The sequence below is a fragment of the Propithecus coquereli genome, unplaced genomic scaffold (assembly GCF_000956105.1).
Source record: "Propithecus coquereli isolate 6110/MARCELLA unplaced genomic scaffold, Pcoq_1.0 Scaffold44, whole genome shotgun sequence".
In the NCBI taxonomy this organism is placed as follows: domain Eukaryota; kingdom Metazoa; phylum Chordata; class Mammalia; order Primates; family Indriidae; genus Propithecus; species Propithecus coquereli.
In genome coordinates this window covers 2627304-2649395 of record NW_012150174.1, presented here as the reverse complement: position 1 = coordinate 2649395, position 22092 = coordinate 2627304, and the positions used below count along the sequence as shown (strand labels likewise).

General features: G+C 36.4%; 1 protein-coding gene across 2 annotated transcripts in view; it reads left to right on the top strand.

Annotated features, from left to right (window-relative positions):
- The window catches only part of NUCB2 (nucleobindin 2), a 34243-nt gene that overhangs the window by 4940 nt on the left and 7211 nt on the right, over positions 1-22092 (top strand). For both annotated transcript variants that reach the window (XM_012654431.1, XM_012654432.1), the window contains exons 2-11: positions 392-545; positions 7937-8080; positions 8672-8779; positions 12107-12233; positions 13333-13436; positions 15005-15190; positions 15379-15469; positions 16040-16098; positions 16190-16282; positions 19694-19783. In XM_012654431.1, the coding sequence (XP_012509885.1) occupies positions 7937-8080; positions 8672-8779; positions 12107-12233; positions 13333-13436; positions 15005-15190; positions 15379-15469; positions 16040-16098; positions 16190-16282; positions 19694-19783 (1002 nt within the window). In that variant the 5' untranslated portion in view covers positions 392-545. The remainder of the gene's footprint in view (positions 1-391; positions 546-7936; positions 8081-8671; positions 8780-12106; positions 12234-13332; positions 13437-15004; positions 15191-15378; positions 15470-16039; positions 16099-16189; positions 16283-19693; positions 19784-22092) is intronic.

Sequence of the window (22092 nt, the reverse complement as noted above, 5' to 3'; positions counted from 1 at the left end):
AGTGGTGGTAAAGAAAGATTCCAGTTAAGTATTTAGCAGGAAATGTTACCCTGTATCTTGAAGGCTTATTGCTGAGAAAAATAAGCTTTCGCTTTGAGCTCCTCTTAAGTTATTTCAGAGGAGAGCAATGTGGTAAAACTTAAGCAAAATAAATCAATATCTTTGTTTATGCTGGTCTTCGATTCTGTTTATTTCATGTATTTCTCTCCTCTCCCTACTGGAATATGATATAATTTAGCCTCCTTCCACATTATAAAAATTTGGTACTTTTTCTTTTCACATTATGTGGCAAATGCATACACTATTATGTGCCATTAACACTGTAATAAGGTTAAATTTATGCTCATATTTAATGTGTCTTTTTATTCCTCTTTTTTTTTTTTACATTTAGAAGCTGTTAAAAGCCAGTTTTTAGTGAAAAACATTGGGCTAGAAGCCAAAACCCACTTCTTCGCTAATTTGATATTGTGCAAGTCATCTTACCTCTCTGGATCTCAGTTGCTTCATCTGTAAAAAGGAGATAAAAATTCTTTACTGGTCTGAAGGTAAGTGCTCAGTTAAGAATTGCATTTGCTTGCAAAAAACCCACCAGCGATACTACCACTAACAAAACACAAAAAAGGAAAAAGCAAAAATAGACTTACTGGTGGCTTAAACATACAATATTAATTTTTTTATATAAAACAATTCTTGAAATAGACAGTCTAGGATACGTATAGTGGCTTCATAAAGTCAGAGACCTAAGCTTCTTTCATTTCTTTGATCTGCTATTCCTAAGCAATGGCACTGGTTCTCATAGTCCAAAATAGCTGTCAGAATTCTAGCCATCACAGCCAAGTTCCAGGTAGCAAGGCAAAGGCAAAGAAGGATGCATCATCTTTCTTTAAGGAGACTTCCTGAACCAAAGCTCAGACTACAAGGAAGCAGGGAAATGTAGCTTTATGTATGGCTGCCCTCAATAAAATTGGGCTGTTGTTACTGAGGAGGAGGGAAGATTTGGATATTGGTGGGCTATTAGAAGTCTCTGCCACAGTATGAATCTTTTTCTTTTTGATCTCTGAAATCTGTAAGCTATGATAACCACTCATATAAGCTTCAGTAATTTGCCATGGCAGAGCTTTAAATCTGAGTACAAAAGGAAATAACCCGCGTTTAATAAATTGTGTTTCTGTTTTTACTTATATCCCTTGATTCATTATAGAAGCCTTTCTGTCTTCTTTGGGGATTTGTTCTGATTTTTTTTTTTTTTTTTTGAGACAGAGTCTCACTCTGTTGCCTGGGCTAGAGTGCTGTGGCATCAGCCTAGCTCACAGCAACCTCAAACTCCTGGGCTCAAGCCATCCTCCTGCCTCAGCCTCCCAGGTAGCTGGGACTACAGGCACGCGCCACCATGCCCGGCTAATTTTTTCTATTTTTAGTTGTTTGGCCAATTTCTTTCTATTTTTAGTAGAGACGGGATCTCCCTCTTGCTCAGGCTGGTCTGGAACTCCTCAGCTCAAACGATCTGCCTGCCTCGGCCTCCCAGAGTGCTAGGATTACAGGCATGAGCCACTGCACCCGGCCTGTTCTGGTTATTTTTTAAAATTATCCATAAATGCTTTATAGATGTTTGTTGTGCAATTTATGGTTGCGTTAAAAAGAGCTAACATTTATTGAGCCACTTGCTGTAAACAAGGCATTAAAATGAAAGAGATAAGTTATCCCAAGGGTATCACGTAACTAATCATCAGGAAGTAAATTTATGTTGAAAGTACATATAATCCATCTCAAGATACATTTAAGCTTAGTATGGTCACATGAGCTTTTGCCTTCCTTGCTAGTGAAAAGTAGGTGTTTTTCTTTTTTTCTTTTTTTAACCACTTAACTGTTACTTGTCCTGAAATTCCTCATACTGTTGCTCTTTCCTTCCAGACTTTACTTTGTAAATATCATGTGAGTATACCCTATACTTGTCATGTGAAATGGTTCAGTTGTCACTGTTTATGTTAAAAAAGTGAATTGAAATAAACAGCTTCAGGAAAAGGAAACTAAAATTCAGGGAATGGAAATTGGAGTGAAAAAGAATCTAAAGATTCAGTCAATCTTTTAGTTTTATCTCCCTTTTAAGGAGCAAGTTACAATTCTATTTCTACAAAGCATATTTGTATTTTTGCAAGTTTTTGCATTTTTCCTTATGTCATATAGACACAAAATACAGTAATCCTTTTGCTACTAGTGCTTTGATTTCCTTTTTTTCTAATCTGGAACCATCGGCCCCCAAATAAAATAATCAGGAGCCTTATGACTATAAAAAGAGCCTAATTGTTTTTTGTTTTTTGGGGTTTTTTTCCGAGACAGAGTCTCATTCCGTCGCTCTAAGTGGAGTGCTGTGGCATCAGCCTACCTCACAGCAACCTCAAACTCCTGGGCTCAAGTGATCCTCCTACCTCAGCCTCCCTAGTAGCTGGGACTACAGGTTTGTGTGCCATCACACCTGGCTAATTTTTTTTATTTTTAGTAGAGATGGGGTCTCGCTCTTGCTCAGGCTGGTCTCAAATTCCTGAGCTCAAGGGATCTTCCCTCCTCAGCCTCCCAGAGTGCTAAGATTACAGGTGTGAGCCACCACGCCCAGCCCCTAGTTTTGTTTTTAAGAGACATTTAACATTGTAAGTCACCTGACTGGAAACGTCTATTTGCTGAATACCACTTTAATGCCCTTTAAATTTTTTTAATTAACAGAAAAGGATCATGCTATGCATTGTTTTGTAAGCAGCTTTTTTCAGGTTGCAATTGCTTATTGAATAGCCTACATTCCTCACTAGATTGAAGCCCTGTGAGGGTCATGTCCATCTCCATTTCACTTACCTTTGTCTTCCAGCATAATATCTGGTACCTAGTGGGTACTTAATACATGAATATTTGTTCAATAAATAAATAAACACAACAAAATAAAGAAAACATACTTCAGCCTTAAATTGAAAAGGCAGAGGAACAAAAGAAGAGGGTTGAGGGAGGGAGAAAAAGATATATGAGAACAGAGACTATTTACAAGGCAAGAGAGAGACAGACTAGTTTCAGTTTTCTGTACTCTTTTCACACCTCTTACCTGTGATCATTATTTTTAACCATTTTCAGGATATCTTGCCCCACAATCAAAACAGGAAACCATCAAACCTGTGTGTGCAAACATGCACATATCTAATCTGTATAACTACTGGCATGAACTGATAGCTAAGAAATCTGTGTATGAGTGGGAATTTTGATTTGGTGGAGCCAGGGGAAAGATAAGTTTCCTTTTAGGACTTGGTAATTTAGGGAAATTGTTTTCTATCCACTGAATACTAGTAGAAACTTAAGAACTCTACTTGCTTTGTAATTTTGCCTGAGGCTCCACTGCCTTTGGGGTCAGTGTGTTCCATGCTGTCTTGAGATGACTGTGATTTAGAATTTCACATAATCCTACTTTAGATAGTAAATTATCAGCCTATCCTGGTTGTTTGGATCACTCTACTGTTTCAGCTCAGCCCAGTGTTTCCTCTTTAGTTTTGTACCTTTCTTATGAAAGAAGAGGGTAATAAAGAAAAGAAGATGGCCATTCTTACTGACCTGATAGTGGAAGGAAATAGATTGGTTCCCTCCCTTCTTCCCATTGCCTCTCCTTATCACTCACCTCTCCCTCTCTTGTATGGATAGTTGTATAGTTTCCAGTTCATGAAAATGTGCAAACCTCTGACACATTTGACATTATCTTGGTATTTAAAGAGATTTTTGTGTTATTACTTTTCCACCTAATGTTCTAGAACACTTTGCATTTCTTTTGTTATGATAACATTCAACATTTATTGAGGTCTTATTAAGGAGTAAATGTTTAAGTTGATTGTCCTAGTTATGTCTAGAATAAACACTAACAAATTAGAAACTAGTAGAGGGGAGAAAATATATTAAAAACATTCTTCATTAATCAAAAACAAATAAATGAAGAAAGCAAGAAAGAGGAAATAAATATTAAAAAGGCAGGATAAATAGAAAGTCGTAAAGAAGATAGTAGATTTAAAACTCAAGGTGTGGTACTTCATTGACTATAAGAGTCCATTGATACTAGGACACACCATCATATGCCATATAGAAAAAATGCTACCAATTACACTATTGCACTGTGTTTTATCACAGTTCTGTTTTATGTTTGCTAAAAGTGCGTTTAGATTAATTTAGACATATTACAGATTTTTTTCACATGACTTTTGCGTACACATAAATTAAGAGTGAAAAAAATTGATTAAGGTATCCATAAGTCCTCTTCATATTCGTAGTCTGCGTCTTCTAAAACTTTCTCGAACTGTCAACGTCTGTGTTTTCCCATGTAACATTGTTCTCTCTACCAAGGAGAGGGAGAGAGAACAAGTTCCTTTGCCTGAGATTTTCTTCCAAGCCTCTACACTCATTTGAAGAGCTTTGATGCTGATGCTTTCTTGATCTTATCAGAAGATGACAGTAGAAAGTTTTCAGATGTATATTCTTTCCCTAAACTTTCCTTGTTGACTAAACAGCTTTGGACAGTTGTCCAGACATGGCATCAGGAATAACACCAAATTGTGTTACTTTTCAGGCAGCTTGTTCTTTATTTAGATGCACATTCTCAGAATGCATCAAGAACTAAACTAACACACCTGGCAGGTTATGTAGGGTTCCTCAACATTCAAACCAGGTTTAGTTACTCTTTCTTTAGCTCAGCCATCATCCATCTCCCTGCGACTTTGCCTGCTTCTTTAAATGCATACACTAACATCTTTGGGAGATAATTTTGTAGTTTAAAATTTAATATGGCAGCAATTTTTGGCCATAGTCATTTATGATGGTGTTACTGTGATATGCTATTTTCTGGTCCATTCTCTTATATCAATCTCTTTATCACCTTTGATATCGACATACCATTTTGAGCCATGTAAAAGAACATCAGGATTTTGTCAGCGTTGCCTATTGACTAGACTCAGCTTTATTTTTTCCTTAAATTACGTGTGGCTGGAATTTATGCAGCTTCTGTTCAGTATTAGCAGGAAGTTTCTTTCTCTCTTTTTTTATTGGTTATTTGTCATTGTGCATAGTAGGAAGTTTCTGACAAATCGACTTTCGCCTTAATGATGCACAAGTCCATCAATTCAGCCTCATGTTGCTTGAAATTTTTTATTTCTTAGAGGCATTGTCAGTTTCTTTTTTTTTTTTGAGACAGAGTCTTGCTCTGTTGCCCAGGCTAGAGTGCCGCAGCGTCAGCCTACCTCACAGCAACCTCAAACTCCTGGGCTCAAGCGATCCTTCTACCTCAGCCTCCCGAGTGGCTGGGACTACAGGCATGCGCCACCATGCCCAGCTAATTTTTTCTATATATTTTTAGTTGTCCAGCTAATTCTTTTCTATTTTTAATAGATTCGGGTCTCACTCTTGCTCAGGCTGGTCTCAAACTCCTGACCTCAAGCTATCCTCCTGCCTGGCTTCCCAGAGTGCTAGGATTACAGGCGTGAGCCTCTGTGCCCCACCTTAGTAGTTAATTTTATTGTTAATCTTTGAATCTCAGAGCCTAGACATGCTACTTGTTCTGCCAATATAATTTTAAGCTGGCTGAATAAGGAGTATTTAGTTTTAAGGCATTTATAAATTATATAACTTAATTATTTTAAACAGTTGGTGGTGTGAGTACAAGCAATTTTATTAGTATTCCTGACTAGGCAACAAAATATGTATACTCAAAAGAATAAATAGGCTGGGCGCGGTGGCTCACGCCTGTAATCCTAGCACTCTGGGAGGCCAAGGCGGGTGGATTGTTTGAGCTCAGGAGTTCGAGACCAGCCTGAGCAAGACCGAGACCCTGTCTCTACTAAAAATAGAAAGAAATGAATCGGACAACTAAAAATATATAGAAAGAAATTAGCTGGGCATGGTGGCGCATGCCTGTAGTCCCAGCTACTCAGGAGGCTGAGACAGTAGGATCGCTTGAGCCCAGGAGTTAGAGGTTGCTGTGAGCTAGGATGATGCCACGGCACTGTAACCCAGGCAAGAGAGTGAGACTCTGTCTCAAAAAAAAAAAAAAAAAAGAATAAATAGGTAATAGAACTTAAGTGCTTAAAGAATAAGCACTTTATCTTTTCAGGTCAAGTTAAATTCTGTTATTAAAAAATTCCTTTATTTTTGTAAATGAGAAAACTGAAGTGGGAAAAGTTAATTAATCTGTGATCATGTACAAGTGAGTGGTACAGCTGGAATTAGAATATAGACCTAAATTTAATTCTGTCTTACTCTTAGGTACAAAACCCATTTTCTATTCCTTAAGAGTCCAACTTTACTTTTGAGATAAATATTTTCTTTTTCTCTCACTGTAAGTGAGGCTGGTAAAGAATAGAGCAAGGGGAGGCAATATGTTCTGGGGCAGTGGTTTTCAAACTTTAACATGCATCAGAATCACCTATAGGGCTTGTTATAACATAGATTGTGGGAGCCCCTGTCCCCAGAGTCTCTGATTTAGAAGATATGGAATAGGCCTTGACAATATGCAGTTCTAACAAATTCCCAGGGGATACCAATGCTGCTGGCCCAGGGATCACACTTTGAGAATCTGCTTAAAAGCAGACATCTTTGGAATCAGTCACTCCCAGGTCTAAACCCTAGCTCTGTGACTTACTGCTGTGTGACCTAAATCAAGCTTTTTAGGTGATATGTCTCTGTTTCCTGTATTTTAAAATGAGGAGAATAATATTAATTTCACAAGGTCATTGTAAGACTTAAATGATTTAATTATAAAAAAATGTTTAGCATACTGCTTAGTACATAGTAAACACTCAATAGATGGTTTCTATTGGTATTTATAATAAGCCTGGGGAATCAATGAAATCTTTATGAACCATAAATTCAATGTTTTAGAGTACGTTCCCAGAGACTTTTTGTGACTTTTTCACTTTGCGGTGTTGTTAGGACACACATACCCATTTGTGTATATAAACACATTCCTCTCTTGACTTGCCCTCTTATTTATGGTAGACTTGGCAGAAGAGTGAGAGAGCAGCAGAAGTGACCAGAACACATGGGAGAATATGGAGAGATTAGAACCTTCATATATTATTGGTGGGAGTGTAAAAAATGGTATAGCTGCTTTGGAAAAGTTTTGCAGTTCCTCAAAAAGTTAAACATAGAGTTATCAAACTGACCCAGCAGTTCTATACCCAGCGTATGTAAGCAAAAGAATTGAAAACATGTTAACACAGTAACATGAACACAAATATTTAGTGCATCATTATTCAAAACTGCCTGAAACAATGTTGCGTGACCAGCAATCTAGCTCTTCCTCTTGTTTCAATACCACGACATCCCACTTGATATTTTGTTGACCTATTTATCTGAAAAAAGATCTTTAGCAAATGACTATTGGCTATGATAAAATAATTTAAGAAGGTTAAGAGAATATTTATAGTTAGTTATTTGTCTCTTTTAATCAATAATAGTTTATAGAGTAATTCATTTTCAAAATTAAGTTGAAACTAAATTAAATATATGCAGAAATAATTTTGGCTACCCAATATTTTAATTCAGAAAAAATATATAATTTTTTCTTATTTCTTATTTCCTAATATTGGACTATTTATTTTTTAAAATTTTGGGTCCCTCATTACCATCTTTATTTAAAACTTTTGTAATTAACCAAATGTTTTCTTATATATAAGCCGCTTAAAATTTTGTTTCCTATCTTTTCAATTTTGCCTGAAATATATTTCTCCTCTGATTTTTTTTTTAGCGATCTATTTTAAACATTTTTTTTGATAAGTTATAATTTATTTTTCCCCCTTCTCTAGAAATTTTTTATTGTATTAATCCTGTTGAGATTGAATATGTTATTAATGTGACATTCGGAGTACATGCATACGGTTTTAAAAGATCTTTTCAGGACTTTACTATAATTATTCCTTCATTTCAGATGAGGTGGAGGACCATCCTACTACAATATTGTATTCTCTTGGTTACATGTCTGCTTACTGCTCTTCAAGCTGTGCCTATAGATATAGACAAGACAAAAGTACAAAATACTCACCCTGTGGAAAGCGCAAAGATAGGACCACCAGTAAGTGAAAAGAAGTGAAATGGGAGGAATTGTAACTAAAATGAAGTGAAATGAGGTGAAATTATAACTGCATGAAGTGAAATGGAAGGGGAATTATAACTAAAATATTACTAATATTTATTACTTATAAAACTATACATTTAGGAACTATTTCTGAAATAGCAAAGAGTATTGGACAAGCATATGCTGTTTAACATTAGATAATGTTTATTTAATATAGCTAATATATTAGATAGTACACAGAAGAATTAATCATAATACATTACCAACATAGGGCTAAACAGCCAAGAAAACACTCTGTTATATTCAAAGAAGAGACAGATGCCAATGGGGAGAAACCAATTAATATCATTGGTTAAATCTTCATTGTCTAAAGCAAATAGAAAACCTACCTTTATGTAACAATAAAACATGGTATTGGTTCTGATACAAAACTCTTTATTTGAGAAATATAACGTTTTTACTTTGTCGAAACTATCAAAGTGGATATGTCTCAATGCTGTTTTGCTAGAAATTGTTCAAGATTGAGATCTTTAGATTCAGACAAGGAAAAACTTTCAGAAGCATTACTGTTTGTTTCTTAATTTGAAGGATACTGGACTTTATTATGATGAATATCTCAAGCAAGTGATTGAGGTGCTGGAAACAGACCAACATTTCAGAGAAAAGCTCCAGAAAGCAGACGTAGAGGAAATAAAGGTAAATGTCATTAAATAATTATTTAGAAAACATTTGAACATGCCAAGCACTGAGCTAAGTACTGGGGATGCAAAGATAAAACTTATTGCCAGCACTTAAAGAATCCTCAGGGGGAAATCATATTCAGAAGTAGATTATTAGGATGGATGTATGATGAATATATAACATATTATAGACATATAGAGGACAGACACATAATCTACCATGAAGCAGCAGGGACAGGTGGGAAACCATCCTTCCTGATAGAGATTATGCCAGAGCTTAAAGATGTAACTGAGAAAAGGAGAGGGACTAGGAGGCATCCCAGACAAAGATGCAAGGGTACAGAGATAAGAGATATATAGGAAACTGGAAGTAGTAACTGTTGCTGGAACCCAGAGTGGGAAGTGGAAGGCATGAATGGCCAAAAGATGAGGTTGGGAAGAATCCTGGGCTAGATAACAAAGGGTCTTGTGTATCATGTTAAGGGGCTTGGATCATGATCTGAGGACAGCAGGGAGCTATTCAAAGGTTTAGAATAGGTCAGGTTCTGGTATTTTAATCAGGTCCAGATCAACAAAATAGATAAATGCGGCCAGGAGCGGTGGCTTACGCCTGTAATCCTAGCACTGTGGGAGGCCGAGGCAGGAGGATTGCTTGAGCTCAAGAGTTCAAGACCAGCCTGAGCAAGAGCGAGACCCTGTCTCTACTATAAATAGAAAGAAATTAGCCAAACAACTAAAAATAAAAAAAATTAGCTGGGCACGGTGGTGTGTGCCTATAGTCACAGCTACCCGGGAGGCTGAGGCAGGAGGATTGCTTGAGCCCAGGAGTTTGAGGTTGCTGTGAGCTAGGCTGATGCCATGGCACTCTAGCCTAGGCAAGAGAGTGAGACTCAGTCTCAAAAAAAAAAAAAAAACCAGAATAGATAATGGGCTGTATCTTATGTCAGTAGGGAGATATAACCATTTGTCTCTGTCCTAAGAATCCTATTAGACATGACCCTAGCTGTTGATAGCTCTTCAGTACTCATAATAAGTAAAGGAGTTATAAAAATCTGACAGAGATTTTTTTTTAAAGCCTTTCCTTGAAGGGAAATGAATCAGTTTACTGGGTTTATTATAGACTCTCAGCAAAAAAAAAAAAAATCCGGTTAATTTTAAACTTTTGGTTATGCCTCCTAGAACAGTTTTGTTTGCTTATATTTCCTTTTTTTATTTGTTTGCTTTTAACTTTCCTAAAAAATTATCTTGACTTTTTCTAGATTCAGAATTAGAGAACTGTGTTTGAAGGAATCATTCTACATCACACATCCTTTTTATTTTAGTCTCTGTCCCTAATGTGTGCTTCTTTGAAAGACTGACTCCCATCAGGTTGTGGTATCTACTGGAGCTTTTGTATGGCTTTTAGTTCACAGCTCTCCTCTTGGAAACTGTGAACTGCTTTGGGGAAAAAGTAACAGTGTTATGCCAATAATTCCCCTGAATTGTCTTTGAAGATAATCTTGTTCTTCCTCTGAAAGAGTAATTCGACCTGAGGAACTAATTTCCTAGGGTGAATGATATTTAATGTAGAACTTTCAATGACTCCTATCTAGCTGAAATTAGGATTAAGAGCATTATTTTGGGGTAATGTAGAAAATGTGGGCCATGGAAGGTACTATATAGAGATATTCAGGGAAAAGAAGACATTAGCTTCCTGGCTTAGTGCAGGGATTTATTTTATAACTGTCTTCCTTTCACACTCAATTCCTATTTCCTGTAAAGGAGCAAAAAAAAAAAAAAAGAAAGAAAAAAACCATACACCCACGAAAACAAAACCAAAATGAAGTTAAACAGTTATCCAATGAAAAAGGAATAATAATAAAAGTAGACAATAAAACCCAAACCCAACCAATTCATCACGAATAGCCAAGAAAAGATTCTTGTCTGAGGGGGGAAAAAAAGTTAGAATTTACCCTTTCTTATTTAGCCAAGCATTTTGATAGGAGAATTATACTGCATTTCTTCACTTCCCAAACATTCTCAAACTGGAGAGAGTATGGCTTTGCCCTCTCTGCTCCACTGAGTATACTCTCATGGAGAGTGTCAGTGACTTCTGAATTGCCAAGCCTACTGAACACTGTAGCATCTTTTATTCCTCATCTTACCGGGCTCCTTTATTTTATCTCAAAAATTCTCAGATTTTAGGGTTTGTTAAAACATACTTCTGGGCTCCACCTCCAAAATTTCTGATTTAGTAAGTCTAGGGCCTGCATTTCTGAAGTTCTCAGGAGAACTGGAACTGATGCTTCTAGTTGGGGACCACACTTTGACAACTATTGTTTTATCTGACTGTTCTTTCCTTGAAATATACTGCTCTTTTTTTTTTTTTTTTTTTTTTTTTTTTTGAGACAGAGTCTCACTCTCTTGCCTGGGGCCAGTGCCGTGGCGTCAGCCTAGCTCACAGCAACCTCAAACTCCTGGGCTCAAGCAGTCCTACTGTCTCAGCCTCCCGAGTAGCTGGGACCACAGGCACGCACCACCATGCCCGGCTAATTTTTTCTACATATATTTTTAGCTGTCCAATTAATTTCTTTCCATTTTTTGGTAGAGACGGGGTCTCGCTCTTGCTCAGGCTGGTCTCGAACTCCTGAGCTCAGAATGTTCTGCCCGCCTCGGCCTCCCAGAGTGCTAGGATTACAGGCGTGAGCCACCGCGCCCGGGCAGGAATCTACTTTCTATCTTTATAGGTTTCCCTGTTCTGGACATTGTATATAAATGGAATCATACAATATGTGGTCATTTGCGACTGGCTTCTTTAACTTACTTAACACAATGGTTTCAAGGTTTATTTGTGTTGTAGCATGTGTCAGGATTTCACTCTTTTTTATAGCTAAATATTAATAATATTCCATTGTATGGATATACTGTTTTTCAAAGTGGCTGTACCATTTTATAATTGAACTTTTTGAGCTTCTCCTTTGTGCTTTAATTATGCTTTTCTTTCTTTTCCTTTTTTAATTTTATTTTTTAATTTTTTTTTAAGAGATAGGAATCTCCCCATGTTGCCCAGGCTGGTCTTGAACTCCTGGCCTCAAGTGATCCTCCTACCTTGGCCTCCCAGAGTGCTGGGATTACAGGCATGAACCACTGTGCCCAGCCTGCTTTTCTAAATTATATTCTTTTTAGACATCTTTATTTTAAAATTACAAATTGAATCTCTTTTAAAAGAAATATTTTTTAATATTAAATTTATCTAAATTAGTCAAAAGTATTTATCACTAATTTATTATAACCATATTTTTTTATGTTGCATCTGGTCTAAAAATGTAATGTAATAGATAAAACTAACTTATTTTGTTAACAGAGTGGGAGGCTAAGCAAAGAGCTGGACTTAGTAAGTCATCATGTGAGGACAAAACTTGATGAACTGAAAAGACAAGAAGTAGGAAGGTTGCGAATGTTAATTAAAGCTAAATTGGATTCCTTTCAAGGTAAGTGCTAAAGAAAAGGTAGGAAAATTTTAATATTTGCTTGTGGAGGTCAGTTTACAATTAGTACATGCCATGTTCTTCTAGTCAAAATGTTAGTATTGATTTATCTTCTCTTAATTTTTAAAATTTAATTTTTTGAATTGATAATACATTTCAAAAATTAAAATGATTACCCTTAAATAACTATAGCAATGAGAAAGAAGTATGAAAAGTAATGAGTTAAGCAACTGATTTAAAAGAGGAACAATAACATCAAATGAAGCCAAAAAAAAGTAGAGAAAGAAAAACTAGAATAATTTCCATACATGGAACAGAAAAATTTTCGGAGAGCTAGCCCCACAAAAAACACCAGATTCAGACAGTTTCTTCAGGGAATTCTATCAGACCGTTAAAGAGCAGATTGTCAATTCTGTATAAACTCTTATGAAGCTAGAAAAACAAGGAAGACTTCCACATTCTTATTATGTATTGATGTCAAAACCAAAATTATTGCATCTCAAAAGAATGTGATCACATATCAAGTGGATTTGTTTCAGGAATAAAAGATTGACTTAATATTAGGAAACCTAATACTATAAATCATTCCATTCTAGATTAAAAGACATTACCTTTGCCTAATATGTGTAATATTCTAAAAGGAAAAATGAGCCCTTAATCTAAAACTTTGAATTTTCTTTTTCTTTTTTTTTTTTTTTTTGAGACAGAGTCTCACTCTGTTGCCTGGGCTAGAGTGCTATGGAGTCAGCCTAGCTCACAGCAGCCTCAAACTCCTGGGCCCAAGCAATCCTGCTGCCCCAGCCTCCCAAGTAGCTGGGACTACAGGTGCGCACCACCAAGCCCGGCTAATTTTTTCTATTTTAGTAGAGATAGGGTCTAGTTCTTGCTCAGGCTGGTCTTGAACTCCTGACCTCAAGCAATCCTCCCTTCCTTGGCCTCCCAGAGTGCTAGGATGACAGGTGTGAGCAACCGCGTCTGGCCTTTGAATTTTCTTATAAAATCCTTCAGGAATAAATATGAATGCTTTTTCTTATATATCATTTATATTAATGTTTATAGCTTCTAATAATTGATCATTTATAGTTTTCTCATTTTCTTTCAGATAAAGGCATGGACCACCAATCTCTTCTTAAACAATTTGATCACCTAAACCACCTGAATCCTGACAAGTTTGAATCCACAGATTTAGATATGCTAATCAAAGCGGTAAGAATAATTCCAAAAAGTGCTCTCCTTCGTGTGCCTTTGAGGTTTTGTAATTTGACAAGTAAACTCAATGAAATGGAAATATAACTTTTATATACTCTCTAGAATATCTTTAAAGGGAGGTAGCTTAACTGTTATTAGTACAGATATTAATATGGACATACATGTTTACAATCTCTCATCCACAATTCCAAAATCCAAAAATCTGTAAAAACTGAAACCTGGCTTAAATTAACTAATTACAGTAATGCTATTTATAGTTTTTATTTAGCATATTTAGTATGTGTATTTATCTATTTTGCTAATGCAATACTAATCTGCTCGGTTATAGACACTGCAGGGATGTTCCATAATATGAAATATGTCCCATATTCTCTTTCTAAAATCTAGAAAATTCTGAAACACAAATGGCCTCAGGGATTGTAGATGAGTTTGTGGACCTGTCATATTATGTATAATATGAATGGAGTTACCAAACTAGATATTTTTACCTGGCTGTTATTAGATTTAGTTAAATGGTTAGAAATCATCCTAGTTTTTGTCAGCCGTGGTGGCTCATTCCTGTAATCCTAGCACTTGGGGAGGCCAAGGTGGGAGAATCACTTGAGGCCAGGAGTTCAGGACCAGCCTGGGCAATAGAATGGGACCCCATCTCTACAAAAAATTAAAAAATTAGCTGGGCATGGTGGTGGTTCACGCCTACAGACCTCCTAGCTACTTGGGAGGCTGAGGCAGGAGGGCTGCTTGAGCCGGAGAGTTGGAGGTTGCAGTGAGCTAGGCTCATGCCACTACACTCTAGTGTAGGTGATGTAGTGAGACCCTGTCTGAAGAAAAAAAAAAAAAGAAATCATTCTAGATTTTTATACTGTACAGATTTGATACAGACCCTTTCTTTTTTAAAAAATCAGTTTATATATGCATTAGTCCATTTTGTGTAGCTATCAAGGAAATACCTGAGGCTGGGTAGTTTATAAAGAAAAAACTTTTATTCTGCTCACAGTTCCGCAGACTGTACAAGAAGCATTGTGCCAACATCTGCTTCTGGTGAGGGCTTCAGGAAGCTTCCAATCAAGATGGAAGGCAAAGGGGGAGCAGTCATGTCACATGGCAAGAGCAGGAACAAGAGCGGGTGGAGGTGGTGCCAGGCTCTTTTAAACAACTAGCTCTCTCGTGAACTATTAATAATAAAGAGAGAACTCGGTATTGTGGGGAGGACACCAAGCCATTCGTAAGGGATCTTCCCTCATGACCTAAAGACTTCCAACCAGGCCCCACATTCAATACTGGGGATCAAATTTCAACATGAGATTTGGAGGGGCCAAACATCCAAGCCATATCAATATGTTATTTGCTTATGGGGAATTTTGTAAAATTGAAGCTGGCTTTGAACTTCTGGTTTTTTTGAATACCTAAATCTCTGGTAATGATAGAATTAAAAAACAAAAGTCCAGTATTTTTTGCCCTCCTATACTACCTTTTTTAGAGAGTATGCTATATTCCAGAGTGGCTTTATTTATATTTTTCAAACATATCTTTTTATTTAATTTAAATGCAATATTGCTTTCTAGGCGACAAGTGATCTGGAAGACTATGACAAGACTCGACATGAAGAATTTAAAAAATATGAAATGATGAAGGAACATGAAAGGAGAGAATATTTAAAAACACTGAATGAAGAAAAGAGAAAAGAAGAAGAATCTAAATTTGAAGAAATGAAGAAAAAACATGAAAATCACCCCAAAGTTAATCATCCAGTAAGAATTGTGACTATAAAACCATATTTAAATGAAGATACTTCTTTGTATCAGATAGCAAAATTTTATCATGTTATTAGTACTTAAATCATGATTCTTAATTTTGCAGAGTTTCTCAAATTTATACTTTGAGTCTATACACCTAGATTATACTTTGTTTTGAGCAATTTTTAAAAATTGGTTCACAGGGAAGCAAAGATCAACTAAAAGAGGTATGGGAAGAGACTGATGGATTGGATCCTGATGACTTTGACCCCAAGACATTTTTCAAATTACATGGTAACAGATCTAATACAAATATTAATATTCATGTCTGCTTTTTGAAAGAATTATATTTGCTTTTTTTTTGATTGGTTTCTACCAAGGTCTGCTTTTGAATTCTATTGATAGTAAATGTTTGGAGTTTTTCTAGGGTAATGTGATAGTCTTTATTGCTGATCTGCAGTATGAAATTGTTTGGTTCAGTAGCTGTGTCTTTATGCAAGTTTTTACTGTTGAGTCATTATATGACTTACTGCAAGGTTCTCTGTGAACTGAAGGTAATTCTGTGACTAGCTAGGTTACATCTGATAGGCTTTATACTATAATATAGCATATTGTTTTACTTTATATTTTTATTAAAAAATGGGCCATGTTTGCCTAAAAAATTATTATGAATTATAAATAAATATAGAATTATTATCAAGTTGGGCTGATCTGCAGCTTCATAAGAAAGAAGAAATGATTTTCTGCAGCATATTGATGCTGCTTGTCAGTACTACTTTTGCAAGCCATTTGTAAATAATTATATTTTAATTATTTTCTAAGGTATTAAAATCAATTTTTGCATTTGTAACCTTTAAACTTCAGATGTCAATAGTGATGGATTCCTGGATGAACAAGAATTAGAAGCCCTATTTACTAAAGAGGTAAATTATTTAATACTCAGTGTTCTTATTCTACTTTTTTCCTTCTTTTAACTTCTTTTCTTTCATGTTCTTTTTAAAATTTTCTTTTTAGTTGGAGAAAGTATACGACCCCAAAAATGAAGAGGATGATATGGTAGAAATGGAAGAAGAAAGGCTTAGAATGAGGGAACATGTAATGAATGAGGTATGTTTTAAAAATTTATGTTATTTTCGATGGATTATTTAATTCTTACAATAAATCTTACCATAAGATGGAAAATAAATACACAGAATAGCTATTTAATTGGATTTTGCATTTTTGATCCAGAATATTATACTAGATTCCCTTAGTATAAATAAAATAATTTGTAGCTACTTTAAAATATTCTAAAAGATTTAAGATGCTGCTGCATAGCACTATAAAACCTTTTTTTGGTGCTGAAAAACAATGAAGTCCAATATTTGATATTTTTAAAGCCTATGTTGCTTTTACTAAGAAAACCCCAAAACCCCAATACTTTAATGGCTTATAACAACAAATATTTATTTCTTGTTCACATTACATAAGCTTTGAAGGTTGACTGCAGCTAGATATGGCAGGGCTAGGCTGGCTTGAGCTGGCTTGACCAGGGCTGGACTTGGCTCTGCACATCTTCTCATTCCTAGGCTATAGGAGCAGTATCTGGGTCCTATCAGGGATACAACAGACCCCAGGCCAAACCATTTAATAGTATTTGAGACTTATGCTCAGCTGTGACAAGCCTCATGTCCATTTATATCCCATTGGCTTAAGCTTGTCCATATCAAGCCCCAGGTCAGGAAGGAGGGGATGTATACCTCTCACAGGATGGTTCACCAAAGTCATGTGACACTGGGTGGGGATGTATAATTCTATTACAGGAGAGCACAATAGTTGGAAATAATAATCCAAACTACTGCAGAGTCCTAAAATTTTAATTTCTGTCCTTTTCAAAGCAACTGACCATTTTTTTCAATTTGGCTTCTTCAACTAGTTTTAATTTTCCTCTGATTTAGGTGTCCAGACAAACAATGATACATGTTACCTGTTAAATAGGGGGATTATAGGTGAGGTACTTTTCGAATAGAATGATGATTACCTCAGTACATGATTTGTGCTAACTACTACTAAGCACAGACCCCTGGTGTATCCTGCTATATTGGAGCAAGGGAATGTGGCTGGAGATTAACATGGAAGCATGCTAACTGGTTTCACTTTAGTCTCGGGGGCACAAATCACTAGCACGCCCTCTGCTTGGGGATTCAACTGTATTCCCTAGTCCACTATATTCACTTTCAGAGTCTGACAGTTTCACATATTGTCCCCTCTTCTTAAACCTTTAAGACACTTCTCTTTCTTCCCTCTGCCATGGCCTTGCCTCTCATTTTACTGAGAAAATAGATGCAATCAAGAGAAGTACTTCATCTTCACAGTAACCATATCCACCAACCAATCTGCACCTGTATGCATTTATTTTTGTTTTGCTTTCTATTAAAATTCATGTTTCTGTTCCCATTGAAGGCCTTCTCCACTGTGTATTAGGTCCCATTTAGTATATACTATTCAAGGATCCTATTCTTGCTCTCATCCCCCTCTCTCTTGCATCAGTGTTTTCTACTCTCCTGGACCTTTTCTGTTTGCAGGCAAACATGATCTAATATTTTCTACCTTACAAACAAAACCAAATCTCTAGTTACTGCCTCATTCCTCTGCTCCTCTTCACAGCAAAACTATTCTTTAGAGTTGGCTATTTTTCCTCTTCCTGTTACTCTTCAGCTTTCATTTTCTTAATCCGTGCTGAACACTCTATAGCCTCCACCATTCCATTGAAACTCCTCCTGTAAGGTGACCTCTATCTTGTCAAATCCAGTGTCATCATCCTTAGTTGACTTCTTAGCAGTATTTGATGCAGTTGATGCCTCCCTCTTTCTCGAAATGCTTTCTTCGCTTGGCTTTTGGGAAACTACACCTCCTTAGTTTCCTCAGAACTCAGCACTTTTCTTCTCTCTCATCTTTGCTGGCTGTTCCTCCTCTTCCCACGTTCTACGTGTTGTAGTGCCCTGGGCCTATCCCTTGGCCATATTCTCCTTTCTATCTTTGTTCTTTCCTTGGGTGATACTATGGAGTCCCATGTCTTTATACATGCTCAATATGCTGGTGAGTTGAAAATTTTTATCTCCAGCTCTCTCCACCTTTCCCTGAGCTCCAGTCTTTATCTGGTTGACAGTTCCCTTGCATATTTAATATATGCCTTCTCCAGATACAGACTTGTTCTTCCCACTCAGCCTTCTTTCTTTCAGCAAGTGAATCACAATTCATCTAGTTGCTCAGGCTAAGTCATCCTTAACTTTTCCTTGCCTCACATCCTACATCTAATCTGTGAGATCTAGTATTTGATCTTCCTTTCAAATAGATCCCGAATTTGATCACTGCTCCCCACTTCCACTTCTGCCAACCAGGTGCAAGCACATCTACTAACTGGCATCTCTGCTTCTGCTGCTTATCCCTCTGCAGTTACTTCTCCACACAGCAGACAGAGTAAGCACTTAAAAGCACAAATCAGGCCATAGTACTCTCTTGCTCAGAATATTTCAGTGGCTTGCCATTTTACCTAGAATAGGATCTCAAATCCCTCCTTTATCCAAAAGGTCATGACATCAGAGTCCTATGACTCTCACTCTACTATGGCCACGCTGGCCTTCATGGCATTTGCCTCTCACCAAGCTTGTTCCCACTTTAGCACATTTGAACTTAATGTTTCTTCTTTCTGGAATGCTCCTTCTCTAGATCATCACATGGTCTGACTCCCACCAGGTCTCTGCTCAAATGTCCATTCTTTAGAGAGACCTCCATGACTACCCTATTTAAATTGTTTGCCTTTTTCTATAGTCCTTGCTCTGCCCCTCCTCCCTCTAAGCAAAACACTCTAATATCAACATCATATGCAAGGTAACTGAAATCCACTGTTTTGCTTCAGTGATTTCACCTGAATATTTGAGCTGTTAATGGTCTGTTGACTACTGGCATCCCAAGTATCAAATAAATTTCTTTGGCCGTTATAGAGTACACCTGTGTAACTGAATTTGCTATAATCTGTAAGAGCCATTAAAGAGTATTTGGAGAGGTTGTCAACTTTAGTTTTGATTTAGTTAATTGTTTTTAAGAAAAAATGTTGAAAGCATTTTAATTTAAACTCCTCTGCTCTTGGCTAAGATAGTCCTCTTCCGGGAATGGTTATTTTTCTTACCCAAGTACTTGGCTTTAAGAGGGATTATACGTATTGGGATGAGGGAAGAAGATAATACCAGCCTAACCAGTCAGATCAGCTGACTCAAGCTTGTTGATCTTTAGTATATTAAATATAGCACACATTTTCAAATTTGAATTGTATAGAAGAGAAAGATAACCTATTTTCTGATTCTAGTATAATGTTGAATTTTCTGTTTTTAGGTTTTTTTCTCCAGTTCCTGTGGATGTTAGGTTAGTCCTAATTGCTGTATGTGTTTATGTAGTAGCATCTATTACAAGACAGTTGCTAATGTCTAAATAATGTGAGAAAGATTATTTCATACTACACATACATTTTCTTTTAATCAGGTTGATACTAACAAAGACCGATTGGTGACTCTGGAAGAGTTTTTGAAAGCTACAGAAAAAAAAGAATTCTTGGAGCCAGATAGCTGGGAGGTAATAGAACCAACCCCAAATGGGATATCTGGTTCAAGAAATTTTATGTCAGTATATTCTACCCCATTATATTTGCATGTATAGTCTTACTGTCTTGGTTTTTTATATAAAATGATGAACTTGATTTCTCGGAAAGCTTGCAGCATTTGATTTCTTATCTATAATCACACTGCATATAATTAGAAGTCTTTTAAAAATTATACTTTTTTCTAAGGATGAAATAATATTCATTATCGAAAGTTAGAACTATAGATACATTTATTTATTTATTCATTCATTCATTCATTCATTTTTAGAGATGGGGTCTCCCTCTGTTGCCCAGGCTGGAGCACAGTGGCATGATCATAGCTCACTGCAGCCTTGAACTCCTGGGCTCAAATGAGCCTCACACCACAGCTTCCTGAGTAGCTAGGACTATAAGTGTGTGCCGACATGCCCTGCTAATTTTTAAATTTTTTGTAGCAATGTATGTCTTTCTATGTTGCCCATCCTAGTCTCAAACTTCTGGGCCCAAGCAGTCCTCCCACCTTGACCTTCCAAAGTGCTAGGAGTACAGGCGGGAGCCTGTTTTTTTATTTAATAATATTTCACAAACATTTTCCAATGTCATTCTTCAAAAAACATTATTTAAAAAATGACTACTAAACATGCAGTTGTGTGGTTGTGGTACAATTTATATAATCATTCCTTTAGATTTAGATATGTTGGGTAAATTCCAGTATTTTAATGTGATAAATAACACTGTGATGACTGTCCATTTGTTCATACATTTTTGGGCAATCTATGATGATTTCCCTGGGATTAATTCCCAGGAATAGAACTATTCTCAAGATTTATGAACATTTTTTTGGTTTCTCAGTATATTGTGCCAAATTGCTCCAGAAAAGTATACCAATTTGTATCACAGCCAACTGAACATAAATGAGTGCATATACAACTTTTAATGAATAGCTGAGAGGTACCAACCAAAATAGATTAAAGAAAGAACATCTTCTTTTTCTATATTAAAAATAAAAAGATTTCCATTTAAAGTAGTTTGAGATAGGGTGACCAAGTATTCTAGTTTACTCGGGACTGAGGGGTTTCCCAGGATGTGGAACTTTTCATTGCTAAAAACCAAACATTTCTGGGAAAATTGAGAAAGTTGGTCATTTTAGATTGAGATCAGAGAAGTCAGCCACTTTTTGTTTTGAGTTTGTCTAACATGTGAAATATTTCTGGAATTTGGAGAAGAAGAAGAAGAATGCTAAGATTATTTGAATATACATTCCCTTTAGTGCATCTGGTAAACTGGAAGATCAATAGATAATTATATACTTTTATTTATTTATTTATTTTTGAGACAGAGTCTCACTCTGTTGCCCAGGCTAGAGTACAGTGACATCATCATAGCTCACTGCAACCTCAAACTCCTGGGCTCTAAGCAATCCTCCCACCTTAGCCTCTTGAGTAGCTGGGACTACAGGGGCACAACACCATGCCTGGCTAATTTTTAAATTTTTATTGTATAGAGACAGAGTCTCACTATGTTACTCAGGCTGGTCTCGAACTCCTGGCCTTAATCTGTCTTCCTGCCTCAGCCTCTCAAAGTGCTAGGATTACAGGCGTGAACCATCGTACTGGGCCAATATTCATTTGTGTATATATAGCTATATATATACACTATATATGTGTGTGTGTGTGTATATATATTTAGCTGTCAATATATATTAAAACTCACGAGTTCACACTGATGTCTCCAATTTCAATCCAACACCTTCGATTTCAACACAGAATTCAATCTTTTGCTCTTTTTATATTTCATGTGAAATGTAAGTCCCTTTTCCACAAAAATATTGCACTTACTTGCTCAATCCTAGAATGTATGAGTTTTAGAATTGCTAATCCATACCTCTGGAAAATAAAAGTTTAATGTTTGTTTTTAGATTTTTTGTTGTTGTTTTTAACCTGAGGGCATATAGTCCAAATATTGTGATTGAAAGTTACCTAGTTTAGTTTTTTTTTTTCCCTCCCCCTTCTTTTTTTTTTTTTTTTTTTTAATTGTGTTACCATTTCCTTTTTTTGTTTGTTTGAGACAGAATCTCACTCCATTGCCCTGGGTAGAGTGCAGTGGTATCATCTTAGCTCACTACAGCCTCAAACTCTTGGGCTCAAGTGATCCTCCCGCTTCACCTCCCTAGTAGCTGGGACTACAGGTGCTCCCCGCAACATCTGGCTAATTTTTCTATTTTTAGTAGAGAGGGGGTCTCGCCACAACATCTAGCTAATTTTTCTATTTTTAGTAGAGAGGGGGTCTCGCCACAACATCT